This window comes from Tetrao urogallus, assembly GCF_951394365.1.
Source record: "Tetrao urogallus genome assembly, chromosome: 7".
Taxonomy (NCBI): domain Eukaryota; kingdom Metazoa; phylum Chordata; class Aves; order Galliformes; family Phasianidae; genus Tetrao; species Tetrao urogallus.
Window position 1 is genome coordinate 5,685,740 of NC_136820.1, and position 18,835 is coordinate 5,704,574.

General features: G+C 37.0%; 1 protein-coding gene across 1 annotated transcript in view; it reads left to right on the forward strand.

Moving 5' to 3' along the window:
• Nucleotides 1–18,448, forward strand: part of SEPTIN7 (septin 7) — a gene marked incomplete at both ends in the record, with an annotated part of 60,708 nt that extends 42,260 nt beyond the window's left edge. Inside the window, 10 exons of the mRNA XM_079538472.1 lie at nucleotides 278–412; nucleotides 3,102–3,219; nucleotides 4,994–5,086; nucleotides 6,287–6,383; nucleotides 7,929–7,980; nucleotides 8,870–8,995; nucleotides 13,199–13,219; nucleotides 15,735–15,870; nucleotides 17,749–17,888; nucleotides 18,409–18,448. Coding sequence (XP_079394598.1) covers nucleotides 278–412; nucleotides 3,102–3,219; nucleotides 4,994–5,086; nucleotides 6,287–6,383; nucleotides 7,929–7,980; nucleotides 8,870–8,995; nucleotides 13,199–13,219; nucleotides 15,735–15,870; nucleotides 17,749–17,888; nucleotides 18,409–18,448 — 958 coding nt within the window. The remainder of the gene's footprint in view (nucleotides 1–277; nucleotides 413–3,101; nucleotides 3,220–4,993; nucleotides 5,087–6,286; nucleotides 6,384–7,928; nucleotides 7,981–8,869; nucleotides 8,996–13,198; nucleotides 13,220–15,734; nucleotides 15,871–17,748; nucleotides 17,889–18,408) is intronic.
• Nucleotides 18,449–18,835: the final 387 nt, after the last annotated feature.

The window sequence follows — 18,835 nt, forward strand, 5'->3', positions numbered from 1 at the left end:
ACCATCAAAGCACTTCCTTTGGTTACTCTTCTAAGCATTCTATTTAATGCTATTATGATGAAGGTAATTGTGTTTGTAAGGGTTTTCCAGTGAACTGATATATTCAGTCTTCAGGCCCTTGTGTAACTCAATTGTATGCTTAGAAGCTGTTGGCATAAAACATGCTGTGTTGATTTCATTCATTAAAAAAAAAAAAAAGCCAACTAATTCTTAGCAAAGTCAGAGTTTTTACCTAAATGATGTAACTTACACGTTTTTATTCATGTCACCTCTGCAGTTGGCAGCCTGTTATTGACTACATTGACAGTAAATTTGAGGACTACCTGAATGCAGAATCTCGTGTGAACAGACGTCAGATGCCAGATAATAGAGTTCAGTGCTGTTTATACTTCATTGCTCCTTCAGGACATGGGTTAGTATTGTATATATTAAGTTTCCTATATCTGTCTGTATCTCAGATAAACACTCAAATTTGACATTTTTACTTAGGAACTTTTCCTAAATGGCCTGCAGACCGTGCCTAACTGCAAGGATGAGCTTACTTTGGCTTGCTGAACATCAGCAAGCTTTGCAGGTGGTAAGATCTATCTTACACACCAGAAAACGTGGCTGCACCTCAGTTCCATAACAAGAAAAAGTAGTATTGGAACAATTAAAAATACAGAAGTGCTCAAAAGTACTAAAGCTACTTTTTAGCTTGTGTCATGGTTCATGCACTTGCTACATACAATAATACATTTCAGCTGTAAAAGCTGGCTCACACTTTAAGCAACAGAGTTTTTTCTTCCCGCTTTTCTTCCCTCCTTCTATCTGATGTTATTGATAAATTGAAGATGGAGAGTTTCTGGCATCCTTTTAAGCATGCACCTTGGGAGTCATCCTTTGTCTAGTGACAATTCTAATATTGGCATTTTAGGTATTTTTCAGTTATTGTGCAGTGTTCCACCTCTTCTTGCTTTTTAACTTGATCAGACTTCTATCTAGTGGTAGAAAGAGAGAACTGCATTTTCAAAGTGTATTAGATGCAGGCTTTGAGTTTGGCTGCTTAGCATTTTATCATATATTACAACTGATTAATGTTGTCAGAGGCTCTTAAAGTAGCACCTTCAAAACCAGGAGGAGCAGAAAAGTAGGGTATTTTGTTGCATGGATCAAAAGTAGTAAAGTTTTGTGAAGGAAGTGACAGAAGAAATTCTGAGGAATATTTCTCTGGCAGTGAAAAAAGGCTGTTTTTCTTGTGTAGGCTTACCTTAAACATTTTTTCACCAACATGCATGTTTGTTATGTCAATTTTACTCCGTGTATGTTTCAGTTATAAATGCAAATATTTGAGTGTGAGGCAGATAATGCTTCATTAGTTGGGCCGAACTAAAATTTCATGTTAATAAAAGGGAGAACAAGCCTTCTTTTGTGTTAATCAATTTTTTGAATATAGATTTGAGATTCTTAAAAACAAAAGTATTTTTTTTCTCCCAGCTTTTATCTGTTGAAGGCTTTTAAATCCATCATTGGTACAAATTGTTTGCACGGGAAAATTCAGATAAATCAAGTTTTAGTTTTGGCTGTTAGTGTAGAAGCTGGTAAAATGTTCCTTATAGAGATACTGTATGTTGTTCTTGCAAAAAGTTCAACGTTGAGTTAGGTTTACCTTGTGTCTTTCAATTTTAGAGGTGAGTGATTGGAGGTGTTCTGTAATTAAGGAAATTAATAGAGCACGGAGAGAATCGGTGCTTCCGTTAGCATTAATTTCCTCTTTCATACTGCTGTCTTCTCTGAAAGGACATTACTCACTTCCTACCTGGCTTTTGTGGTGGTGCAGTCTTCCATTGTGCTTCCTGTGAAGACAGCAGCCCATACAACTCGTCAAACAAATACTTGTCACCTTTGTGCACGTGTCTGTTCACAGTGAAATAAAGCATTTGTAGGTGAACTTGCTTTTGTTTGTCCTAATGACTTAATACCTTTGTAAAAAGCAGGCTTGCTACAGCTTCTGTATGCAACTTCTGGTCCTTCCATTTAATGTGTTTCACTGTTGGTAGCTGATCTCCACACAAACATCTGAGCTAACAAGTTAGGTGGTATGGGAAGGAGGAGAGAAAGAAGAGGCTGGTAGATGGGGGGTGAATTGCAGCCTCTTCCTGCACTTCTAGGATCTTCACATGAAGTCTCCATGTCTGAATCTCAAGTGCTGAAGTTGGAACTACTCTGCTTGGATGGCTGCCCGTTGGCATGGTGTTGGCTTTGGTAGCTGTTTGAGATGAGGGGAGGGAAAGCATATTTGGCTGAATAGGTAGTCACACCAGTGCTTTCAAACTCAACATCCATTATTGCTAGCGCTTGAAAAGAAGCATGCTGAGAAGCTGAGAGATTCAGTGGCAAGTAGAAGATGTAAAAGTGAAATGAAATACGCTTCCTTTGGCTTTTTCTTTATTCATTTATATATGTGTGTATGTGATTTGGAGGAGAAGCTAAACTTGAATACCAATTGAATCTGTTGCTAATCCTAATTTCTTTAATATGAGAAATAATCTTGTTAAATCCTTTAAGTGAATCCTTTAAGCCTGACTAAACTTGCTATAATTCTAAGGCATTAATACATTGAAACCTGTGGCTTTACTTTAGCAAGCAGGAAATGTTGACCATTTTGACCTGCACTGGTGTTACTTTTGTAACCATATGGTGGATGTTTAGTTTAAGGTGCTATCACCAGCTTTGATAACACTGTTGTTAAACACAGTACTTTGGAGATGAGATGCTTCTACTTTGATTGCACATAGGCAATTCTAACTGTCTTCAACAACACAATATTAAAAAACAACTCGTGAGCTTTGCAACCTTAGTAGGAGAGTTTTTCTCACATGCTGAAGTTAGTGTAATTTCCTCTAGCAGAAGTCTCTGTAACTATTAGCTGGTGACTAGCTTCTCTAACACCGTACAATAGTGGGGGATTTCCTATTGCAATTACAGGTAGTCTTTTGAAATTCAAGCATCTGTCACTTATAAATCAGTGCTTTAAGAACAGCTGTCAAGACAAATCTCAAATAATTAGTATGTTCTAGTTTAAAGCCTTGCAATTTATATTCATTAATGCTGTCTTACAGACTTAAGCCTTTGGATATAGAGTTTATGAAGCGCCTGCATGAAAAAGTGAATATCATTCCACTTATTGCCAAAGCAGACACACTTACACCTGAGGAATGCCAACAGTTTAAAAAACAGGTGAGCTGAAAGATTAATATTTACAATGTGGGATAAGTTAGTAACCTGGTCCTTATGGAAATGGCGAGATTTAACTTCTTACATGCAAGGTTCAAACCCTGGAGCAGTGACTTGAGACAGCAAAGCTGAGTAATTTATATATCTAGATTTAATTGTATTTCTTGGTGAAATAACCTTGTTTCTGTCCTCGGGGGAAGATTCTATGATTTAAGTGTAACGTGATTCTTGACAGGTGAAGTATATCACTGCTGAGATAAAAATCAGTAAGGGAGGTAGGGCCAGGGAGGAAGGGCTTTTGAAGCTTTAAGTGCCCAATAGAAGTTTGAAAAAAAAGAAAAGGAAAAAAAAAAAAAAGGGAAAAAAATGCAAAAAAATAATAATCCCCCCAAACTTGTACACAAACAACCCAATATTTAAAATATTACATTATTACTATTAACATGTCAACGTGAAAGTGAATGCTATAGATTTATTAAAGTTGCATCAGGCAGTAGATGAGAAAAAGTATACCTGCCAGTCAGTCTTGTCTGTAGCAATACTTTTTAAAGATGATAACTGTTGACATTGTTGCGTTGCATTTTCACTAATTTGGTGGTAGTGCTTCCAATTGGCTTACTTCAACTATGGGATCAGAACACTTAATCTTCTCTATATTGTACAAGGAGGACAAGGAGGACACAGAACATGGTAGAACAAGACCTGAGGTTGGTTTCATCAAACTGTGTCCAGTTGTAGTTTTAAAAGTAACAGATTCTTCAAAACGTTGATAGTAAGAGAGATGCCGCATGTAGAATTCTTGATACAAGACTGAATATGAGAAGACATTTCCTGCCTTGGAGAAGCTTAGTCAAGGTGCTGTAGACAGTTTTGGTTTCTTCTCACGTGTTTTCCTTTGGATGTAACTCCATATAATGTAGAATGCAGCATATTTCTTACTACATGCACAGTTTTATCAATGAGCTGATGTTAATTAGGGCAGACTTTCCAAAATGAAATGGAAAATAAGTCCTTGACTGAACTAGAAACTGATATTCTCTGAGATTGCTAACCTGTGAATCAGAAACATTCTCCAAAACCATGCAGCTGAAAGCTGAATGGTCGAATATTTTTCCATCTAAAATTCTGTAGAACTAATCAGCTTGTTTCTAAAATTATGCTTCAGATAAATCGGGCACCAAAACAGTGCAGCCTCATTTTTGATGGTGCCGTCGGTTATTCTTACATTTTCATTAGTGCTTGCAAATGTTTTCAGTACATCTTGCTGCTAGAATCAAACTATCAACTAAACTGGGTCATCTTACTTCTAGCAAGCGATGCTTGAGTGAGCTAGGAACAGAAAACCATAGGTGTGGGAATTCAAAGGGCTAAAGTATGCCTACAGATTTATTGTTATTGTTTTGGGTTTGGTTTTTTTTTGGTAGGTTGCCCAATTCCTACACCAACCTGAAAATTTCAGCTATATTAGTTTTTGCATTTGCATATATATCAATATAAATCTCCTAGTTTGTTTCTGCAACCTTGCTCTGATGGACAGTATTCCATTAGCTGTGCAATCTCCAGTGCTAAGCTGTGTTCTCCTGCCAAAGAAGTGATGGTCATGCTAATAATCCCTTGGAGTAGCCTCGTGGTGTTAAACCTGTGCAAGTGTCATGATGTTAACTTAAGTAAAAAAGGTCTTGCAGTCAAACAGAAAGAGGGAGAATCAGCTGGCAGCAAGAAATAAATTATTTTAAAAGTGTGACTTCCTCAAACAAATAATGTTTTTGGTTTTCAGATAATGAAAGAAATCCAAGAACACAAAATTAAAATATATGAATTTCCAGAAACAGATGATGAAGAAGAAAACAAGATTGTTAAAAAGATAAAGGTAAGAAATTATTTTTTCAAAGACTGCTGTCCTTTTCTCTCCGGAGTGAGGATGGAGAATGAAAAGCTCTGTCCTTAGCAAGGAGCCCACCAAATTTTTTAGAGGATGGAAAAGAAAGATGTGTGGCTGTTCTGAGAATTGCTGCTTTCCACCTGAGGGAATGAAATTCTTCTCAGAGATTGCTTAAGCCCTTTCACGAGTGAAATTCCTAATGAGAACACTAGATCACATTCTCATTAATTAACTTTTAAAGATCACTTGCTTTTTGTTTATTCCATCCCTCTTTGACTTTTATCCACCTGCCACATTCTGACTGGGAGCTTAGTAAGAAGCAAGGATCCTCTTTCAGAAAGGTGTGCAGTGGCGTGAAGTGTGGGCATTACACTTACTAGAAGTGTTGTCTGACTAATTGATCTTCTGAAACTTTAATGGAGATGAATGACTAAAGACAATCCATAGTGCCCTCAGGCTGTTGAAAGACTTCTTGTTTACTTGTGTTTTTTGGTTTGTTCTTGTTTGTTGGAGTCCATCTTGCAGCTGTTCCTTCTTTTTGCTCTTTAGCAGCCTGTAAAAGCTTTCACATCCTTTGTTATTGTGGGAGTTGCCTAAGACAAATAAAACACAAGTAGCACAAATTAAAGCTATTCTGGGACTAAGATATGCTGGCCTGAAGGAGAAGAGGAAGAATAAAAGCAAGACTGAAAGCCCGGAGTACTTGATCTGTGTATGCTGTTCCTTTCAGCTGTTTGAAGCTGCTCTTGGCTACTTCGCTTGTTACACTTGAGAGATCTTTTGATTCAGCTGAAAACAAGAACTTGAAGTAGTTCTTTGGCAAATCTTAGAAAACTGAGTAGAACAATCCAGTCTGAGTAGTAATCATTGTAGCCAGTGGCAGTAGGAGTTGATAAATAATTACTGTGCAAGAAGATTAAATAGTCTGTTTAGCTTACCAAATAACAGTAGTATTTCTTAGCCAGATTTACAGAATGTGTCAGTCTGCAGATTTCAAAGGAGTGTGCATGTGTATGAAAAGTGTAACAAACTACTTGGAGGTTAGGGATGTTCATGTGGTCTGGGCAAACTGCATTGCTGTGTCACAACACTGAACTGCCTTATGTCTAGTTTATACACGATCATGCTTTTGCTATCTGCATTGGAAATGTTGAATTACTTCTCTTAAAGCAGTGCTTTCTGTTGTAGGACCGTTTACCTCTGGCTGTGGTAGGTAGTAATACAATCATTGAAGTCAACGGCAAGAGAGTTAGAGGAAGACAGTACCCGTGGGGTGTTGCAGAAGGTAAGGCTTTCTTGCAGTTTGTAGCCATCTGAAGCATATTAGGGCATTAGCTTTTATTTGGAATGCTTAACTTAATGTGTTTTTGAATATACTATTTTTTGTTGTTCTGACAGGAACGAGATAGAGGTTCAGCAACACATAATTTTGCAAGCAGAATCTTGTTCAAGTTTCACTGAGGAACTGTAAACCTTTAACTTACTGCAGTTCCTACGTAAGATGAGGCTTAAAATAAGTCTTCTCTAGTATCCTTATTTTAACTTCTTTTATATGAAATATATTCATTTCTTGAATTCTACTTTCCAGGATGTTCATATTAGAAAAGTTAATGTGATGTGCTTGACTAGCATAAATTCAACTTAAAGTTTCTGGACAAATGTTTTTTCTTAAAATGTTTGCCTCTTAATTGCTGAGGCATAATGGCAGGAAGGTACTTAGTATTGAATTGAGTAGTTTTTATAGTTCCCTTTTTTTGTGTTCATTTTAAATTCTGCTACTCTAGAAAATAAGTTTTTAAGATGATGGCTTGTTCTTTTGCCAACCATTACTTGTATTTTAACTCTGTTCACCTGTTTGAAATGACACGTGGAAAATAAAGCTTGCACCAAGCCATATAGTGAAATAAAGGTTATAAACTTGTGTTGTTCTCCTTGATGGTATGATGTCTGCATTTTTTTTTCTTTGTAGTGTGCATGTACTGAATAAAGAGAAGGTTTTTCTCACATTTTTTACCTTCAAAGGACTATAAATTCAATGCAGTGTAAAACAGCAAAGAAACCAAGCACAGTATGGACCAGTACTTTAAAGAGCAATGCTGTAGCTCTTTGAAGTGCATGTCTGGCAGGAAATGAGGTTTGGCACAAAGTAAAAACCAGCTGCACCAGAATGGATCAAGCTTTATTTTAAGGCTCTTGCGTTAGTGTTTTGAAATGTACAAAATGGTGCAGCTCTTCTTTATTTTAAAACAAACGTCAGAAATGTTTCAAACTCAAGTGATTGTATGATTTTTTTGAAAGGGAACAACTGCAGCTTAACTAAGAGGACTTAAATTCCTTTGCAAAATTGAGCATGCAGCCTTCCTTTGCTTATTTGGTGAACAACAAAACTACATGAAAATTCAGATGAAGACTTTGCATCTCCTTTGTGGTGTTGGAGGGAAAAAATGCCTTCATAAAGTCTGCCTTATTCAAGATTTTGAACATAGCTGGATCTAGGCTGAGGTCTTCAGTTAATTTCTGATCCTTAATCACTGCTGTACTGACAGGGCCTTCAAAGGATCATAAAGATGGTGAAAGTGACAAAACTGTGTTTCTGCTGTGGTCGTATGGCTTCAGGGAACACAAGAACTCGGCTGGCAGGATGCACTGATACAAGTTATGCTGCTAATGCTCTCCTGCTGGTATCACACATACTGTGCAAGTGAAAAAAGGCTGGAGGAAATCTGTTGTTGGAATGAATTTAGAAGGTGGATGATATCTAAAAAGCCTTACTCTGAGAAAGGCACCTTTTTTGGTTGGAGTCTTAACAAAAATTCATCTCTTTCTGCAGTTGAAAATGGGGAACACTGTGACTTCACAATTCTGAGGAACATGTTGATAAGGTAAGCAACTTCTGGGTAACATTACATTTTCTAAGATGTGTAACAAGTTGGAAATTCGTGTGTCAGAGGAAAAAAGGATTTGAAGTAGTGAATTCATTTTTAAGTGTAAGCTTTTATTCAGTTTTGGTAAGAGCTCGTTTAATTGCATGGGTAGTAAGTGATGTTAGTGGGTTTTGTTTTTAAGTAATCCTCTCTCCTTGATTATTTGTTCTTCAGTTGTGATACACCATATAAATCCAAGTTGTCTGTTAGTATTGATGTGTACTTATTTGCAGGCATCTTTTAATTTCCAAAGCAAGATTCCTGTGCTTCTTGGTGTTAGGTGCTGAGAGGCTTTTCTTCCTATATTCACAGTGGTTCAGTAAGTTCATCTGCTGTAACAATGGCTGATTTGACTTTTAAGCTTCACTGTTCTCTGGAGTGATGATGGGAAAATACTAGAGGAAGCTCATGCTTGTGTTGATGTTGAACTTTACATTTATCTTTTGCATTTATCTTGAACTTTACATTTATCTTGAAAGATAGAAGCGAGGAAATTTTGGCTGGTTTCTTGCCTGCCATAGTCATGAGTACCTACACACAAGTAATGTCCAGCTTTCTTATTTATTCTTCATATACTTGCAAGTTTATTCTCAGAACTCTCATTTTCCTCACTTAACGTTTGGAATAACTGCAAAATTGAGATAGCTCAGTGGAAAATAACCTGATATTTCTGTGACTTTGCTGTCTGGGCAGCTCTAATTTAAATGGATGAATGATGACATTGTGGGATATGGAACATTAATGGAGGAATATTAGCTTGAGTCCATCTGTAAAGTGAACATGTACTATTGTTTCAGGTAGTATTTTGTGTTTATACACTAAGCTGATGAATTTCACTTATTGACAGAACTCATATGCAGGACCTGAAGGATGTCACTAACAATGTACATTACGAGAACTACAGAAGCAGAAAGCTGGCAGCTGTTACATACAACGGTGTTGACAACAATAAAAATAAAGGGCAGCTAACGAAGTAAGTTCTTGTTACAGTTGTATTGCTCTTTCATCTGTTTGCTCTTTTTTTTGTTGTTGGCTTTATTGTGGGAGTTTTTATTTTGCTTTTTTGTTCTTCAGCCAGTTACCTTTTAGTTGCGCCCTGGTCTGAACACTGCACTTCTGGCTTACCTCATTATTTGGTTTTGTTCTGTTCACTAAGATCTGTGCTAGTCTAACTGAATAGGTTAAAACAACCATGAATTTTAGTTGGAATTAGCTCTGAAGAGGAAACATTTTTAGTGCTTCTGGTTGTAAGTTACATGTCACTGGTGCGAAATGGAAAGTTTGACTGCCTTATTGTTTCTGGTTTTGGTTATATACTACCTTGGGCATTATTGGCTCTTAGGAATGCTGCATCATCAATAGGGGGAATGCTTCTGAGACACGAGTGGGTTTGCTTTGAGTTGGCTATGCTTTGCTTAGAAACTTCAGTTTAAAAACTGTGGTTGTTGACATTAGGTGACACTGTTGCTGTTTTGTTTCTTTTTGAATGGCAGCCCTGGCTGCTTCCAGGGGTGCTTATCATGATGGTGAAATTATTGCAACATCTTTTATCTTTGGTGGGAGTAAAGTTGCAGTGCAGGGGGTGATGGTCGTTGCTTTCAAACCCTCATTTTGATTGCCCCTGACAGCAAGTTGTTTGCCAACCTGATGAAATCACTGGAAGATACAAAAGCAAGCTTTCTTGTATTCCTCACATACAAGGCTTTTTGAAAATAGCCACATTTTTAAGGATAAGCATTTTCTCAGTTCTACATGTATCAACAGTAATTAATGATTAAATTATTACTAATTAGTGATGCTCTTCTTTCCTGTGACTTATTTAGACACAAATTTCTCAACCAAATTACAGGATGCTCTCCTGTTCAGCCCGTGATATGCTAAGTTACAGCTGCTTTTCCTGAAAGGAAAAAAGAAAAGCTACCAACCATTAACATGAAAAATGCTGTTATTTTTATCTATGTGAATGCTTCGAAGCCATTCTTTCAGTGAAGCACTTTCTACTTGACAGTATGTTCATCCTTTGAAAGTACTGTGAGAGAATGATTTAAGTGGGCACAGTGTAGTTGCATGTAGAATGAGAGAAAATGAGGCTTCCTTGCTTAGCATTAACAAAAATAGGATGGAATATGTCACTTAAACCAACTGTTCAATAAAATGTATTGAAATTCAGGTAAAGTTTGTTGTGAAGTCAAATGTTAGAGTAGTCCATAGCACAGTGGTAACTGCCATCCATAACACACTTCTCACTGCCATCTTAGTACTGATTTGCAGCTCAAAGCTTCTGGAGATGTGTAGCAAGCATGTTAGAATTTTCTCAAGCTATTCATAGCATTGCAGTGTTAGGGCTGAGAGGGGAGCAGCTCTCAGAACTGAAATTACTACATGAGGTAGTTGTGGAAAGCACTGGGGCGGATGTAAGGCAGCTTGCACATTTCAGAACAGAGTAGTGCAGCAGGGAAGGAAACACACTTGAGTGCAAGAACTGGAGCCTACTTTCTCTCCATGAGCTGTGTGTGTTAATGACAGCACAGAATAAAAAGTTCTTCACTTCCTCAGGATCTATCTAACTTGCTATTATTACACTTTTTTTTTTTTCTGTTTGCTATCACTGTACTGAAAAGGGGAACATCTTCAATTGCAGTTTTGGATATCAGAGAAAATTGTTTTGATTTTCTTTTTTATATGGTGTTTAGTAGCATTTTGTCTCCTTTTCCCAATCTCAGTAGCTTGTTTAGATTTAGAAAAGTCTTGACTTTGGTAAGAATGCTTGCCATTTCTTGTGTTTTGTGCCTGCTTGTATTTTTGTTAGCCTGTACCTATGAGCTTTGGCTGTTGCTCATATCTGAGGTATCATATGTTAAAAAAAAAAGAAGCTTTTTATTCCCCTACTGTGAATATGAGATACATTTCTGCATGAATACCTATTCCAAACAGTTTCAAAACTATTTGCATTGTCCATCTTTGCCAATCAGTTACTGAGGTCATTGCTGTACCTTTTTATTTCACTGGAGTTCATACTCCAAATATCTGGAACTACTCTGCTTTAGAAGCATGCTTAGTTGCAGTCTCAATCACTGTGCTGTCCCACCAAAATCTTCACAGTTATAAGTGCCTTTTGAAGCCAGTTTTCTCACTGGGAATGTGGCACTGAATCTCTGAGGTGAACAGATACAACTGGCACATTTAGCCGTTGGCTTTGGGGTTTGTTTTTCTTTTCCTTCAATGAATAATTTATCAGGTAGATTAATCCATCTGGTAGACAGCAAAGTCTTGCAAACTGTAACGGGTATTTTGAACCTTTCATTAGAGATTTTCTTCTAACTCGGGGTGACTTTTTAAAAGTACCATGAATGCACATAGTGGTTATGAAGTAGCTGATGCTATTCTTCTCTTGCTGCCTTATCCACATGTTTAATTACCATCCTTTTTTTCTTTTAAGCTTTAATGTGCTTCTTTTGGCATTGATGTGCTTGCGTACATTTGAATCTATGATATTGATACAGCACAAAGAAAACTTTCCTGGTAACCATGTGTGTCTTTCTGGAAATTAATTACAAGGAGGAGGAGCAAATATTAATGCCTCATCTATGTGTCCCTGAGGAATGCTGTGTGTTTGCTTGCTTTTTGAAAGAACTGCCTGCCTTTAAATGGAGTAATATTTAACTTGCTCTCTGGAAATCTGATTCTTTAATGAGAGACAGATCCTGTGTCTCTATCTGAGGATGGAGACTGGCTCTGCTGCTGTCTGGCTGTATTACAAGCATCCTGTTAAACACAGATACAAACTCTGGCTCTGGAAACTCCTGTGCTGCTGTCCCTTTTGTAAACTGTGGGAGTGTGTGTAAGAGATTGTATGAGCTGTGCTGCTGGGACTTCTCCAAAAGCTTCTCCTCCTGGCAGCTGGTGAAGACTGACTTGACCTCTTCACCTTAGAAATAAATTAAGAGCTTAAGAGATCTTTATTCTTCATGCAACCGTTAACTTTTCTTTTTAAACAGAAGTGCAAATGTGAAAATGAGTATAAGTACCCCTTACGAGCTGTAGCAGCGTTGTGTGGATGACTCGAAGCAATGTGTTTCATGCCGTTTTCTTTTACTTCTCTCCTTTGCTCTGATGAAACTGTAATCGACTGTTCTACAGGCGGCACGTTGGCCGAAGAGCAGTCTGCAGCATGCACCACGAGATGTTCCCTTCTTGTATTTAGTGTCTGATTTCTTCCAATTGTTGAGATAAATCTCCGTCTTAATTAAAAAAAAAAAAAAATCAAGGGTAATCTTCAGGTATATAAATAACACTCTGCAGTGGTTGTACACGAGCACTGTGTGCCATATGCTGAAATCTGCCTTTGCTCTGAAATTTGCAGTTCTCAATTCGATAAATCTTTCCGTTTGCTATTTGAGGTTGATATTTTCAGTGGGTTTCAAGTCATGTTGTACACTGTGAAGATGATCCTTATCTGGTTACTGCTCTGTTCAATCAACTGGCACAGTGGGTCACAAAATACACAATGCACAGATTCTTCCAACTGTCTAGCTTAGACGACTACTAACTCCTTCTGACCATATTCTCAATATTTTGATAGCCTTATTGAAACACCAAGATTCTCTGCTTCCCTTTCACCAGAGAGAAGGAAAGGTAGGGTGGAGCATCATGCTGGGAGGAAGTCACAGCAACAGTGAAGCAGAGCTGAGCACAACCTCCTGTGAGACCTCTGCTGGCCATTGACTGAAGTGCTCTTTTTGCAGCACAGGGACATTAAAGCTCGATTTTAACGTAATTACCTTTACGAGGTGACAATCTTTTAACGAGTATATAAGCTTCAACATGGCTTTGGGTCTATAGAACTTGTTTAGAGCAAGTGGTTGTTCGTGTCACTAAAATATTTAAAATTGCTTTAAGAGCATTACGTATTGTAGGTAAACTATTCCTGAAAATATCATGCACATCAAATCTGCATTAATATTGACATGGTGTAGTGACTTACTAACTGAATTTTAAATATAATAAGCTTGAACTAACACTTTCCTTTCAGTGTGGAAAAATTTGCTTTTGTGGGAGCACATAATTAGCTTGAGGAATCTATTAATAACGAATTTACTTTTTAAATTACTGCTTTTTGGTTTTGTGGTTTTATTTAAGCATGCTAAGCTAAGCCTCTGTATTTTTTGTTTTTTAGATTTGACACAGTTGAAGGCATGTAAGTGGTCATTTAAATTTTTCCAAAAAAATTTAGACAAAAATTCTTTAAACACAAAAAGGATTTTACTGTTTAATGGTTCAAATTTAAAACAGTTTTCTGTTTTCCAACTCTTGGCACTGTTTTGTTTTTTTTCCCTAGCTGTTTTTTGTTATATGCTAATATAAACGTTAAGAAATAATAAATATTTTCAGTGACAAATATCTCTGTAAAGTTCTTTCTCCTTAGAAACTTCCTGGCTAAGCCTCAAAACAAATATGGTCAAATTTTAATAATGAGTAGAGAGCTGTTTCAGCTCGTAAATTACGAAATTCTTCCAGTTTCCATCTAAAGATCCATCTTATTAATATAGATGCTAATAAAGAATGAGTGGAATTTTCATGCTTACCTGTAAATTTACCCATCTTCATTGGATTGAGAAGTCAGTCACTTTAATCTTCTCTGACCATGGTTTGATTTTATTACTGGCTTGCAGAGGTTCCACTTTTAACAGAGGGCTGTGTTACCATGCACTTAACTGATCTAACAGAACATTTGACATCCTTGCTGTGTGGATTAGCTCTTTTTTGTTCAACATATTAGCATAATTTTAACCTGAAATAGAAGGTAAACCTGTGGCAGCTACTTAAGCCCTAACAAAAAACAAGTTGTGACCTCTGAAAAGATCTCAACTCTAAATGTTTGCTGGTGAGTTCAGCAGAGTTTCTATGCAGACTGCTTGTTGCCACTCTACCAAGCACAGCTTGCATGACATCTCTTTTAGACTGCCAGGCTGCCAGCAGAAGGACAGTACTGCTCCCAAGTCTGTCCCAGCTTAATCTAAGAGCAGACACGTTGGAGAACTTGATAGTCCTAAAAAATAACAACAGTTGAATAGTTTGATTTTGACAGCTGGTAACCTTACAGAAATACTGCTACTTGCTTTCTCTTTCATCATCTTCTTAAGTGAAACAATTTTTGTGTATTTTTATGTGTGACCCATGCTTAATCAAAATTTCTCCTTGACAAAAGTTGCTCTCAGTTGGCTGTTTATATGGCTAAAGTAAGCATTAGACTGAGGATCACTTTCAGATCTGTGTGTTTGTTCCAAATTTTGCAAATAATAGTTCAGGTTTAAATTCTTTTTTTAACAGAAGAGCCATTTTCTTCCTCCTCACCACCCCCAATTATCAACTTTGAAGCATATTTAGAAATGCCAGTAGTTGAAAAACCATTCATGTGAGCCTTGACGTGACATACTTCACTTTCACTTTGTGGTTAGCTGTTGAATATAAGTAATAATGATAAACTGAGCCATTAGCAGTCCCAGCAGGTCTTGACAGTTTGATATGTATACTCATTCCCTTAAGAATGACAAACTAAATCAAAATAGATGTTGCTGACTTTATTTCAGTCATCATTGACATCAATTAGATGTCCTCTTAGAATATTGGTTTTTTGTTCTTATGTTTTTAAGCACTGACACCAAAAGCATTTTTGGTAGAGGGCAGATTTGCCACTGCTAAGTTATAATTTACCAGTCTGAGCGAATGTTGTATGCTTTCCAGCAGATCCCCCTGCTTGTTGATTGTAACAGTTCCCTATATATTCAACAGTTCTCCCATTTTTACCACCAAAATGGCTAAAATTGATGTTTTCCCAAGCCACAGTTACTCAGGTCTGGAATAAGGCCAGTAGTTGTTGTTTGATGAAGTGCAGGAAAGTTGCTGATAGTACGAATTATCACTGGGTCATAAATTACCCTGTTTTATTGGGTATTTAATGTCACACTTGTCATTTAAAACTTGTATCACTTTAATGTGAGATGCAAGCTTTACGTACATCTTAAAAAATTCAGTACAATTCAGGAAAGTAGTAACCATGTAAAACGCAAGGGAAAGAACTGCATTATTTTTATTCTTTAATAGTATTTTTCTAGAGTCAAGTCATCCAACTAACACCTTCACGAATAACTGACACTCAGTTGCCCCAAACTTTTTTTTTTGCTAAGTTAACTCCTTAGAAGTAGAAACCAGAACCTTCAACACAGTTGTAATGCTAACTTTACACTTACAATCACTTTGAACAGTGAAAATTTAGAGAGAAATTGAGACTTTTGTCTGCAACACCATTAAAATTTTTATTAATCCGTTCTACATAAAGTTTCTGTCCATTAATTTTTGCATACATTTGAACTGGAAAGAACAAGATGCCTGAAGATCACTTGGAAGATGTCTAATTTTTTTTATTACTTTGATTTCTTCCCTGTGCATGACCAGGTTTTACTTAAGAAAGAAAAAAGAGCTTCTTTAATTTTAATGCAAGATATATCAGCTGGGGGAGAGATACTGTATGTAATGTATTTTGTAGAAAGCATAATAGTTAATAAAAGAATAGAAAATAATTTAAGCTAGCTGTGCATACAGCCGTGCTGTTTATTTTAGTGCTTCAGCATTTTTATCTTGTTTTTCTTGCAGATGCCCTAACGGAACAGGAAAAAAAAGTGATTAGCTAACTTCTTCTGTATTTATGGCAGGAGCCCATTGGCACAGATGGAGGAGGAAAGGAGAGAGCATGTAGCCAAGATGAAAAAAATGGAGATGGAAATGGAACAGGTGTTTGAGATGAAAGTCAAAGAAAAAGTACAGAAACTGAAGGACTCTGAAGCTGAGGTAATCAAATGCCTTAAGTGTCCTTGAAGCTGAACAAATGCAGAGATGGCTCTTTTCTCCAAGGTCTTCCAGCTTTTATTTCATGGTTGAAGAAAACTTGGTTATTCTTTGTTCCCGTCTTGTTGTCTTGGCTGAAATGGTGTAAGCACAAACTTAAAATGTAATTTTAACATTCCTATACACGCTCTTTTCATTTTCACTGTCACAGTACACTGAAGTACTTCATAATTTTCTTATCCACTTTTTTCCTCCTCCTGTGGAATATTTTGTACCAGTTTTCTCCAGTGTACTTAAAGGTCTTGAGACTTTGATGGTTTTACACGAGCTGATTTAGTAACAGCAGTTGGCCTCATATACTGAAGAGGCATTTCAGGAATTCCTGGTACAACATCTAAGAGCATCTAGATGAGAGCAATGAGGTGAAAAGACAAGTGTGTGCTGTTGGCAGTATTTTTGTGTCATATGAACGTATGTGAATTTTGCACGTATTTAACTCTTAGTTTCTGTCTCATCCAGTTGAACTCCTGACAGTGCAATAATTTTTATGGGTTTCAGGCACCCCTTGAAGTGCTCCTAGGAGATTTGTATCAAATTGCATTTAGGTAGAAAAGAAATGTTGAGTTTTGAAGAGGCAGCTGCTCTCGAGGAGTTCAATGGAGGAGTTCAGAACTGTCAAAGTTCCAGAAGACAATTTGGCTTCAGATTTGAGGGAAAGAGGAAACTTGGCAGAGTAGTTGCAATGCTCCCAGGTCTGGGTATTGTAAAGAGCCAAGATTGACTGCATCAGAGAGGGGGGGGGGGGAAACAAAGCATAAAACCCAGAAGAACAAAACCATCAACCGAGGGGTCTTTTTGTTTAAGTACTGATGGAGTTACATTGCCTTGATTTTTTATTTATCTCATTCATACTTCTGGCTTCCACAATGTACTGTGGCAATAAGCCTGCAATGAAATGGTGATCTTAAAAACAAGGGGAACAAAGCTCTTTATTTTCGTTTTTCATTTACTGCTTCCTGACACCAGCCATGTCCCTCCATTATCAGTTTTTAACTGTTCGTGTAATTCATTCTTTTTACCTCCTCCATTCTTCACTTCCTAAATTTTCATTATATTTCTGTATGCTCAAAAGTAGGCAGCAGATAGTTCTGAGTTTGAAGCTTTTTATTAAAGTGTTTTGAAGGGTTTGTGTAAGACTCAGAAGGAGAAGGGCTGTTTCTATTCATCTCATGTAGAAACACTTGTTAGACTACTCAAATGGGATTTTGCTTTTCCTCACAGTGCTTCCATTCTTGCATCTAGGGCATTTGATTGCAGTTCCTACCAACAGAAGTGTCCAGGAGAGACTTGTTATGCTGTACTGACAGTGCAGATAACTCACCTTCATAATACTACTAATCCATTTCATTACTAAGATTATTAATAATTCGTATTAATTGGGGAACAAACTAATAAATTAATAACGTTTTTCCAAACAGGTCCTTAACATAGTTAACATTGTAGGATAAAAACTATGTGAGATACTATTATTTGAGGCATTACTGATATTCACATGTTTTGTAATTTAACATGTGCATTAGATATCAAATATTCTGGATTACTTTTGTTTGCAGCATCTAACTGCCCACAGCTCCTGTCTGTAACTCAGGAAGCATTTGCAGTGTTTTCCATGGGCTCTGAGATGTGATGGCTTTTGGTGTTTGTTTTGCTTTATTTTACTCTGTTACTGCTACTTCTAACCTTAGTGCTTTTGGTCGAAGAATTACTTTCTCTGAAGATAAACTACAGCACTAGCACTTCAGTTGCTGATGTTTGTTGCTGTAAATGCACAGTTGTTGTGTTTTGTGTCCTTACTGAATCCATTCATGACCTTTTCTATAGCTGCAGCGACGCCACGAGCAAATGAAAAAGAATTTGGAGGCTCAACACAAAGAATTAGAGGAAAAGCGTCGCCAGTTTGAGGATGAGAAAGCAAACTGGGAAGCTCAGCAACGTATTTTGGAACAACAGAATTCCTCCAGGTAAATTGATTCATGCTCTTCAGTTCACAGCATATGTTTTGTAGCTTTCTGTTCAAGAGAAACTTCCGTACTAATAATGGTCAGTGGTGTTTGACCATTGTGGAAATACCACCTAAAATCCAAGAGAAATCTTAAACTGCACTTAATTACCGAGTATTGGACACGGTGGGAGTATTGTTAGCTTCTAAAGCATGTTTTTAATCTGGAAAAACAGTCTTCAAACATAACTAGACCTATCTTAAAAGAAACTATTTGTATTTGAAAGTCAGATTATATTGGACTTTGGAAGGATAGAGAGCTGAGGCTTCAAGAATTAATCATTTAAATCTTGTAGTCCATAGCTGGGGGAATACTGTGATGGATGCTTAAGTTTTCTTTACTATATTTGCTGTAGTTTTATATAAATTTTCACACCGTGCATCACAACCTGCAAGATGTGGCAGAATGCATAACCTGTATATAAAAAAGGCACACAACTCGTATTCAGTTTTTAACATTTTTTGTTTTAATATTGTTGTAGAACCTTGGAAAAGAATAAGAAGAAAGGGAAGATATTTTAAATGCATCACTTTGACCACCAGTTATGTATTAGTTGCCAATATGCCAGCCTGGACATCAGTGTTTGTCGGATCCGTTTGACTAATTTTGCACCAGTTGTATCCATAGTAATGGATTTAACAGCATGACAAATTTTTGTTCATTTTGATGGAGAATGAGATGCCTTGAATTGTCTAGGGTGTTGTGTACTTGGAAAAGTAACAGCTCTGAGTACCTTTTGTCTTTTTTCTTTCCTTTTCGTTTTTTAAACAGACGTCATTTTAATGCAAAAGGAAACATTTTACTGTTGTACAATCATGTCCTGGTGGTTTGAGGTTTACAGGAGACAGATGCAAGGACTCCAGACGGTTTTTAGCGAGGATAAATTGCCATAATGATGATGCAAATGA